Source organism: Cetorhinus maximus, chromosome 17 (genome assembly GCF_964194155.1).
Source record: "Cetorhinus maximus chromosome 17, sCetMax3.hap1.1, whole genome shotgun sequence".
NCBI classification, from domain to species: Eukaryota; Metazoa; Chordata; class Chondrichthyes; order Lamniformes; family Cetorhinidae; genus Cetorhinus; species Cetorhinus maximus.
In genome coordinates, this window is record NC_135895.1 from 12,667,640 (window position 1) to 12,678,738 (window position 11,099).

Sequence of the window (11,099 nt, forward strand, 5' to 3'; positions counted from 1 at the left end):
TGGCGGAAAACATGCCAGCGTGTTTCACAATAATATACAAGTGACGTGCACTTGGCAGGCTGCATCTCGCTCGGGACTTCAAGGTTTGTTTGCCTACCTTGCTACGGGCAGCACTCGCAGTCATCAGCGCCAGGCATCGCAGACAGCTCCACATCACTTTTAGGGGGGCTCATGGGTGGGTCTCCACCTACCAGATCAGCCATATGTGGGTGGCTTGTCAATGGCTGCAGGGCAAGGTCTTGCTTGGGAAGGATGAGAAGTGGCCTCAGGCAAGGGAAGACACTGCAGGATGAGGGCTGTACTGGGGAAGGGGGGTATCCCAGGGTGTGGGTATGGGGGCACATGTCGATCTGTGCAAGTGGCCTCAAGATGGTGATGCCTGAGGAGGGAGTCTCCAGAGGTGATGAGGCCTGATGGACATGTGAGGGTATGTGTGAGAGTGAGAGTGAGATGCCAGTGAATGTGTGACGGGCTTGAGTGGGTGAGTTTAGAGTGATGAGATTGTTACCATACCCTGGCTGCACGGATGAGATCATCCATCCTCTATCTGCATTGGATGGCCAACCTCTTCTGTGCAGCATTGGCACTGACCACCGCTGCCACTGCCTGCTATGCTGGATTGGTGATGCCACTGCCCGTCCTGCAGTCAGAGGAGGGGTAGAGGACACCCCAGTGGGCCTCCACGGCATCCAAATGGCATTCCATTGATGCGTCATTAAACCTGGATCTGCAGTCTTTTTGCCTTTCGTGGACATCTTCCTTGCAGCAGTCGTGGGCTGGAAGCAATGAGATGGGTGTGTGGGGCTGGGCTTTAAATATAGCTGCCAGTGTGATGAAGCGGTGAGGAGATGGCGTGGTGGGCGAATGAGAGCCCGCCCACCGCACAAATAGCATATTTCCGGGAAATGCATAAGTAACGTGGCGGGTGTGGGACAATATGGCATGAAAACCCATCATCATGGTCGGCAGGTAAAACATACCTGCCCGCTACTGCACTTAGTACAAACCTGGGATGATTCCGCCCATAGAATCAGCAGAGAAGGTGGCCATTCAGCCCATCATGCCTGTGCTGGCTCTTTGAAAAAGCCATCCAATTAGTTCCATTCCCCTGCACTTTCCCCTTAGCCGTGTAAATTTTTCCTTACATCCAATTCCCTCTCGGAAGTTTCTGCTGAATCTGCTTCTACTATCCTCTCAGGCAGTGCCTTCCAGATCACAGTTTTCTGCAATAGCAAGAAAAAATCTCATCTTCCCTATTGTCATTTTCCAAAGCTACCTTAAATCTGGGTCCTCTGGTCATGGAAACGATTTCTCCCTATCTAGTCTATCAGAAACACTCAATTTTGAGCACCACTATGAAATCGCCCCCAGAACCTTCTCTGCTACGAGGAGAACAATCCCAGCTTCTCTAACTCTGTTACTGAAATCTGCTGGCATTGGGGTGGTGGGGAAAGAGAGAGAAGGGTGTGGCGGGGGGGTGGGGAGAGAATGGGGCTTCAACATCACAGCCTTATCTCCAGCCTGCTATCCCTGTTACCATGCATTCCGCATTGGCAATGCCGGATGCACAGAATTAACCCAATTGCCTTGTCCCGTCCCTGCTCTGAAAGTTGGGCTGTGTATTCCCAGTATCTATTTATTAGAGATTTCCAAAAGTTATTATCCGAGTGTGATTCTTTAATGGTTTATTCGAATAAACACACAAGTTGATGCATTATTTTTCTTTATAATAAAAGCAAAAAACTGCGGATGCTGGAAATCCAAAACAAAAACAAAAAGAAAAATCATTTTCTTTGTTCTTTCATGGGTTGTGGTTGTCACTGGCAAGGCCAACGTTTATTGCCCATCCCTAATTGCCCTTGAACAGAGTCTGACGGCAGTAAATAGTCAACCGCATTGCTGTGGGTCTGGGGTCACATGTAGGCCAGACCAGGTAATAATGGCAGATTTCCTTCCCCAAAAGGACATTAGTGAACCAGATGGGTTTTTAATGACAATTGACAATGGTTTCATGGTCACCATGACTGAGACTAGCTTTATATTCCAGATTTATTAATTGAATTTAAATTCCACCAGCTGCTGTGCTGTGGGATTTGAACCCATGCCCCTCAGAACATTAGCCTGGGCTTCTGGATTACCACTGCGCCAACATATATATCCCTGTTCAAAAGTTGCTTTTATTTCAGTCTATCTGGAATAATTGCCTGCTGACGTGCTTACAGATAATTTATTGGTGGGATGAAATAGTGAAGGGAAAGGCTGAGGCCCCACAGTACAGCAGGCATGGCCCCATGGTGCAGCATTGGCAGTGTCAGGGGCCCTGCTGTGATTGGGGGATGGGGGTGACCTGATGCCAAGAGAGGATGAGGCAGCGTTTCTCTGACAGCAAAGTTGGGTTTCAAAGCCCAAAGCTGCAGTAAGAACAGAGGGCTTTAAATTCTATTGAATTACAGATCAATGAGGAGGCCGTAGTGCCCCAGTAGGTAGTGCCCCAGTAGGTAGTGCCCCAGTAGGTAGTGCCCCAGTAGGTAGTGCCCCAGTAGGTAGTGCCCCAGTAGGTAGTGCCTCAGCCTTTAAGCCTGAAGCTCTGGGTCCAAGTCCCACTCTAGAAACTATTGGCCACAGGAGTGTCAACCTGTAGAACCATGTCATGAGCAATCAGCTAGTTAATCTTTCCAACATTCGCCCATTATTCCCCCAAGGGAAAAAATGTTGAAGATACAAAACAAACAAACAATAGGCCAATGACTGTCACATGAATACTTTAAGAGGAATAGCAAAATTTGTCTCCGCTTCTTGTAGATTTGGGTTTCTTTCTTCAGTTTATACAGAACACATCATGGGAGCTGAACAAAGTGGAGTTTTGAAAGCCTGCCGGCTCTTTTCTCATTAACTCTCCTCCTTAATCTTCCTATTCGCGATTGCAGTAAAGTTCATGCTGCATTGTGTACAGTGGTGACATATGAGGAGACATTTTCGCACAGTCTTTCACTAAGTTTCTCTGAGCAGCTGTGGAAAAGCCATCAAGATTATTGCACAGAACAGCAATTGTCAGAAACTATTAGTGTATCTTCAATGGAGATGGTGGAGAGACAGGATGGCTGTTATTACTTTGGAATGACAACATTCACTGCAGTACTCTCACTTGGAAACTTCAGTGCTCTTCCCAAAGGCAGTCTGACCCACACATGACTTCCACCATGGGTACAGCAAAGAGGCAGGTCCCAAATCCACCCCAGCCAGAACAGGGATCAATCCAGATGCTGTTGGCACCAATCTGATACACAGCAACTCCCACTTAATACGAATGTTGTACTGTCCAGAGCCTTGGATCATGATGGTAGAGGCTCCAACAGGTTTTCCACCTTGCTGACCAGAAATCTGTTCCATTCTTACCACCTGCCGTTGGCATGTGTTGGAAGGATTTGCAGGTTGATACTCAACCTGTTTGGCCACATTATGAATGCACCTTCCTGGGCCATCAAATCCTGGAGTGGGACTCGAACCCAGAGCTTCTAGCTCAGGGACAGGGACACGACCCACTGCACCACAAGTCCTCGTACTTTAAAGCTAGCCACTAATTGTATCAAGGTTTTTCCCTCTCTCCAAGGATTTAGTTTTCCTTTTAAATGTTGATGGACACCACTCGAATGGATACTTGTGGCAATCTCAGTTTTGAAGCTTTCAGTTGACCCCCAATCTCAGCTTTTTAGGGAAAGAGTTCCACATTTCCACTACCCTGTGTGATGAAGTGCTTTCTGGCATTACCCATGAATGGGCTAGCTTCAAGTTGAAGGTAATGCCCCCTTGTTCTGGTCTTCCCTTGCCATATTAGGACCCTTTGTGAAAATATTTCCTCTAATCACTCCGTTGCACACTCAATATTATGAATGAGCTTATGACCCCCTTGGCACCAATTCTCAAACCATTAGGGAAAATGCGGAATTCCCTTGGCAAGGCGGGGGGTGGGGGGGTGTGGGGTCGTGGCGGTGGTAGTAGTAGTTTCTGGTCCTCTTCTAGAACTTTGTTGGGGGCATTTCTCCAGGATAAGAACCCATGCTGGATATCCATCCCAGTCAATCATTCATTATCTTCCCTTTCACTCTCTTTCCAGACCTTCTTAAGTTTCCACTGGATCTCCCTCAGTGTTCCTGCTCCATTTAATACAGTCCTAGTTTCTGGACCCCACCCTTCCACCCCACACAAAGTCTCTTGTCATAACTCCAAACCCTCAGGATAATTTATTCAGATACCCTGGTGTATAACAGGTGCATCCTGCACTAAGGCCCATCACTGCCATCTTTGTTGACTTCCCACCTCTACCCCCCCACCCAAAATATTGTCAGCTGTGCTTACAGCTGTCTAGTCCAAGCATTTCCTCCCCAAATCTTTCCACCTCTGAGCTTCTCATGAAGATCTCATCATTGACCCAGTTCATGGTCACTTCTCTCTCTCCCCCCAATATCCTTTTTTGGCTTAGAATCCATCTCCTTGACTCCAAAGTGAAATCCTTTGGGACGTCTGTCCTACAGTAAAGACAAAATATCATGACAGTTGCATCAACCAATTGCACCCTGGTCAATATTAATCCCTTCAACCCACATTACTCAAATGGATGATCTGGTCATTCCTGTTTGTGGGACCTTGCTGTGCACAAATTGCAAATCCATATTTCCAACATTACGACAGTGACTTTACTTCAAAAGTACTTTGTTTGTTGTAAAGTGATTTGGGATAACCCAAGGTCATGAAGTATGCTTTTTTTAAATGCAAGGCTTTCTTTTATCTTCTAGTCATTAACATCACCTGCCCCACATCATCTACCACATCATCCCAACTAGTACCAGGGACGTGTTAACTTCAGCTTAAACCGCCAAATATGCAGCACAGGAATATCTCAACAGTTCCATTTTAGTAGCTAATCAAACTGGAGTCCACAAACTGAAAGTCAGTAGAGCCATTTGCCGGGGGGAGAGGGGGGCGGTGGGGAGAGTAGGCTTTGAAATTACCTCTGTGGGGGAGGGGTGGGGAAAGAGAGAAGTTGAAACACTAGGGAAAAAGTGAAGGAAGGAAAAAAAAATACTAGCTGCCTGCTTTGTAGTAATTAATAGTTAGTGTTGGTCCTGTCTCAGTGTCAGACACTGTCCACTCCTGAAGCTCCTCTACACTTGTCACTCTGCACAATGATGGGTGCCTTAGTGCCACAGTTTTCAGCAGTGAATCTCCTATTCACTTTCAGTGGGAGGGAAGTTTTGTTGCACTGAGTACATTCAATTTGGACTCCTGCATTAAAGGAAGTGCCATTATGATGCCCCACTGAACAGATTTCTTCCCATCTTGATTCTACTTTTTTCCCCCCTCTCCTTACATCAGTGACTCTTCCAATGCCCTCCATCACTTCAAAAGTTTCTGGTTTCCTGGCCCTAACTGTGTCCTCTTCACCATGGATGTCTAATCCCTCTACTCCCTCGCCCCCACCAGGATAGCCTGAGGGTTCTCCATTTCTTCCTTAAACAGTAGCCCAATTAGTTTCCACCACCCTCTGCTTGACTGAATTTGTGCTCACATTGAACAACTTCTCCTTCAACTCCACTCACTTCCTCCAAATAAAAGTTGTTACTTTGAGTACCCACATGGGTACTAGCTATGAGGAACATTCCAGTTCTACCCGAATTGGCGACTTTATTGGTGCCAAATTGTGCTCTCATCCTGAACTGGAAAATCTCATTGACTTTGCTTCCAACTTCCACCCTTCTCTCATCTTCGAGATGGTCTATCACCAATTCCTTCCTTCCTCACCTTTGGGGATGTGCTATCAACCAATATTCACCACAAGCCCACTAATTCTCAACTACAGTGACTATACTTGCTCACACCCCACTGCACATCAGGACTCTATTCCAATCTCCTAGCTTCTCAGTCTCTCATCTGTTCTAATGATGCATCTTTCATAATATTAGTTCTGATTGGTCTCCCTTTTTCCTCAACCAAGGATTTTCCCCTCACCATAATTGACCGTGTCCGATCTATTTCATGCACTTCTGCTCTCACCCCTTCCCCTCCTTATGATGATATGTCAGGTAGTATTTGCCAGGCTGACCAAATCCACAAGGGAAACTTGGCATTGCTATCACAATAGTTTTGCGAACTGTATTTATTATGAGGAGGTTTGTGCACTGAATTCAAAAGTAATGAATCCACTGACACTTGAGATTTTAAAACCTAAAATCAAAACATTAACAAAAAAAAAAACACATACAAGATCAGTTACTTATAATAATTCCCAAAATTTCCTAATTAACCAGACTCCCAACTACACAACCCCTTTAAGGCAGCAGTCCAAAATAGATTTTGAATTTATAGAGACACTCCAACGCGGTTACCACAAGCACCCTCTTGACAGTGGAATTCCAAAGGCTTTTAAACCAACTTTGGTTGCTGGAAAAGCAGACTTCTGTGAGTGGTTAGAGGCTTCCCCCCACCCCACCCCACCCAACCCACCCCCCCCACCCCCCTCCGCCCAAGTCTGTTGCACACGGTGTACCTTTCAGATCTCTCAGCTACCCACACAGCCTTCCATCCTTCTTTAAATATACTTCTTCCTCTTTAAAATTTGTAAATCCCATTGTTCCCCCGTGTCTTTGGAATTTATTTTTCCCATAATATAAAAATCTGGGGCAGGATTTTCCCGTCGGCATGCAGTGGCAGGCCCGACACGTGAAATGACATGCGATAATGTTGGATGTGTGTCCCGATGTCATCACGCGCCATCGTGATATTTTGTTTGGCAGGCGCACGCCAGAGTCGGCTGCGCGCCCGCTGAAATGTAAGTGGCCTATTAAGGCCATTAAGAACGCAATTACTGTCATTAGCAATGCCGCCTGTCCAACCTTAAGGCTGGCGGGTAGGCGAAGAGCCCAAGCGGCCTTCGTGTTTTTCAGGAAACCTCATCCACGAGCGGGATGAGGTTTCCTGACGCTTTTTATTAAATAAATTTTCGTAAATATAAAAACACGTCCCGACTCAAGTGACACAGTCACATGAGGGGCCATGTTTAAATAAAATTTTAAAATGATGTATTTGATTATTTTAACGTCCACTCAATTTCCCCGAGGCAGCTCCGTGTGTGCGTGAAGGAGCACTGGGCCTCACCTCTCCTCTCTCTCCCACAGCTCACGCTGAGCGCTACAGGCCACATATTACTCTGGGCGGGCCAAAATGGCAACACAGAGCTGATCACGGACGGCGATCAGCTCCATGCCCGCCCCGGCCCTGCCCGCTATAGGAAAATTCACGGCCCTTATGATGTCATTATGGTCAGTACTTTTGGGGGGAAAAAAACATAATAACCTTGCCCTATTTATTTTGCCAGTTATAAAACCCTTATGTCTTTTAAAACCAAACACCTCTCCACTCATCTTAAAATGCAAATTTCATTCACCCCTTATCTATCTGCTGACTTTACCCCAGTTCACTCATTAGCATTTCAATGTTTTAAAAATACTTAAACTCTTGATAATTTCAACCTTGCAGTCTATCCGTCTAATTTAATTAAATTAGCCACACTGAACCACCCAAATGCCTACTTTATAATATCCACAATAATATTAGGAAAAATGATAGTTTCATGACACCTCCCAGAACCATGATGAGGTTCCCCTTGTCCTCACTGTCCACCCCACACAGTCTCCGTATTCAACGGAGCATCCACTACTATTTCCACCAGCTCTGGCATGATGTCACCAAACATCTTCCCCTCCCCTTCCAGCATTCCAAAGAGACCACTCCACTGGTCCCACTCCTATCATCCCCAACACCCCCTCCCTTTCCTCCAGCACCACATGGACTGCAGAGGTTCAAGGCAGCAGCTCACCACCTCCTTCTCAAAGGCAATTAGGGATGGGCAATAAATGTTAGCCCAGCCAGCGACACCTAAATGCCATGAATGAATTTAAAAAGTACCTTTCCATGAAAGCACAGGAAATGCAACACCTGCTCTTTTACCTCCTCCCTTCTCACCATCCAAGGCCCTAAACCACTCCTTCCAAGTGAAACAGTGCATTATTGGTACTACGCTCAAGTTGATGCACTATATTAGCTGCTCACAATGTGGTCTCTCGTACATTGGAGAGATCAAACACAGGCGTGGTGACTGCTTTGTGGGACACCTCTGTTCAGTCAGCAAGCACAATGCTAAGCTTCCACTTATTTTATTTCTTCACCTTGCTCCCACTCCGACATCTCTGTCCTTGGCCTGCAACTCAATGCAAACTCGATAACAGTACTTCGTTTTTCAATTAGCAATTTTACAGCCTTCTCGGACTCAAAATTGAGTTCATCAGTTTTAGATCAACCTCAGGGCACATTTTGTATTAATTTCTCTTTGCTGATTTGGTTCCCCCTCGTTTTTCTTACTTCCTTTGCTTCCAGCTATTCAGGATCCTGCCATTCACACCTCCGGGACACGTCTTTGGTTTCTTTCCTTGCCCCATTACCACTTCCTTTGGCGTTTGCACCACGAAGCCTTTTGTCACTTCATCTCTCTTGCCCTCCACCCTATCACAGACCTTGCCTTTTGTCCTCTTTTTCCACCCAACCAATGCGCAAAAACCTATTACATATCTAACTTTTTCCAGTTCTGATGAAAAGGTCACAGACCTGAAACGTTAACGGTTTCTCTCTCTCCACAGGTGTGGCCTGGCCTGCAGAGAACTTCCAGCCTTTTCTGTTTATATTAAATCTCTTGTTCGCTTGATTTCTGTAATTGCGGCAAGGCCGAGTTTGCTGATGCACTCACTGCCCACGACATCCCAGGCAGCTGCCTCCATCAAAGATGGTGCAGACCAAACTCAGCTGGAGCATAATTCCAACTTGAACTGCAATGAAAAGTATATCCTCTTCCCAAAGAAAGAATGGTCTTTTTCCAATAAAAATTTGTTAATATTTAAGCAGATTGTGCACCAGATAATTATTGCACAAGATTGTGGTGGTTCTGGATTTAATCATTAAGGTATTACTGCAAAGCAGATCCTTTCTGATCTGATGGGAGCCTGGCAGTTATGTTGACAATTTAAATGGAGGGTGCAGCTTTACTCTGTATCTAATCGGTGTTGTATCTTTCCTGGGAACAATATACAGGGCAGCTTCCCGTGTGTCTAACTGGTGCTGTAAATGCACATCTGAGGGCTCAGGTGAAAGACCAGAGGTGTCAGGAGAGGGGCAGCGAGCAAGAGGGCATCAAATGGGAGGCAGTGAGGGCTCGAGAGAGAGGGACAGTGAGCAAGAGGTGCCAAGGGCCCAGGCCAATGGCGGACAGGGTGACACCGGTGCTAACCAGTACTAGCACCAGTTGACAGGTGCACAATGACATCAGCAGCAGGAGAAGCTGCACATGTGCCAGCAGACATAGGGGGTGACAAGTGCATGTGCACAACTGTTCCTGTTCAGTGTCAGGAATTCCAGAGCTGTGGGGAAACTGTCAGTTTGGCTCACTCAAATCAACAACCAAGTTGTGTCAATTCTTTGAATGATTAAATAACACCGAGAAACTAAGGCTGGGTTTGCACAGATCTGTAAAATCTTCCAGAAAATGCCACAATGCAAGTGAGTACTGTAATAGATAATTGGTTTATTGAAAAACCAAATCACCATGGCAGCAGGTGTCAATTAAAGGAAATAATCATAATTCATAACAGTTATAGACAAAATAATAAAAAGATTTCACAATCACGAACATTTCAGTTTACAACATATTGCAATATGTTAAACTGGAGGGAAGACCACTCATATGTTTACAAGAAATGTTTCTATAATAAATAATTTTAAACTGCTTTGAGCTTGTTAACCAATAAGATAATAAGACCTCTTAATACTGATTTGACCAATAAGTGTTTGAGTTGAATGTGATCCAATTGGGTCTGGATGTCATTAACAGGTAATCTTTATCCATATTAAATCAGGATCAGTTAGCATGCACACTTATCTTTTATCACTTATTTGTCTGGTCCCTGTCTACATCAGTGAAATTGTTCTCAAATTGCTACTCAAAGTAATTACTTGTTCCTTAAAAGCATCATTAAATCGTCTATAAAGGCAGCAATTTCATATGATAGGGTATTACATGATGTTTTAATTTAGATAGGGGTGGGGTGTCTGTGATGATTAATTCATTTGAAAAGGCACCCTTCAGCCCAAAAGAAAAGTGGCGTTATCTACCCCAAAAAAAGTATCATTCATAATTTGATGTCGCTTCGTGTTCCCTGCCCACTGTCAAAATTAATGACAAAAATCGCGCATGAACTTTCTTACCTGCAACTGTTTATGAAAAAGAGAAATTCCTAAATTAGCAAACTGAAAACACATTTCTGAAAATAGGCAAAAAATCATTTCTAAAAACTGTTCCATGGTACAGGAGCTCTATCTCAAACTGAGATGCTGTTTGAGTGATCGTTGGGGACAGGACTTCAATTTTAGAAGACGTGGAAAGTAAAAAGGCTTTTATTTTTGTTTGGGTAACATCGGAAACTGCCCTCCCCACTGTTCTCCCCCCACTGGCAGCACATGGCCGTAGCTCACCTCAAACAGCTGGGGGATCTGCCTCTTGGAGAGGTAATCCTTCGGCTCGGCTGTGTTCATGGTCTCCAGGCGCTCCCGCTGCTTTACCTGTGATGTGCGCTGGTGGGGGACAGACACACTCAGGTGCAAGGCAACAGTCTACCAGTCTTCCAAGCAAACAGCTTCCTAATTTGCTCTGTCGGCTGATTCTGCACATCCTTTTATATTAACCCTCCCTCTCTCTCTCTCCCCCACCTCCCGAGCCCTAATGGTGTGCAGGAACCGCCTCCCTGATCCTCTGTTCAGCTCCTGGACTTCCGTAATAAACCATTTGCCTTTTATCCTTGATGATACACAATACAATAACGGTTAATGGGTGTGACCCGAGCTTCCTTTGAAAGACACACAATGAAGACACTGTCTAAATGATAGCATGTTAGCAGTGAAGAATTCTGGTGATTACATTAGACACAAACCAATATATATATATATTTTTTTACAGACTTCTTTCACCAATGGTCCCTGAGACCAGCTTTGTTAACACT

The 11,099-nt window shown here is 45.2% G+C and overlaps 1 protein-coding gene across 1 annotated transcript in view; it reads right to left on the bottom strand.

The window, feature by feature from the left end:
• ak5 (adenylate kinase 5) overlaps positions 1-10,752 on the bottom strand; it is an 80,853-nt gene extending 70,101 nt beyond the window's left edge. Inside the window, exon 1 of the mRNA XM_078560723.1 lies at positions 10,576-10,752. Coding sequence (XP_078416849.1) covers positions 10,576-10,635 — 60 coding nt within the window. The 5' untranslated portion in view covers positions 10,636-10,752. The remainder of the gene's footprint in view (positions 1-10,575) is intronic.
• Positions 10,753-11,099: the final 347 nt, after the last annotated feature.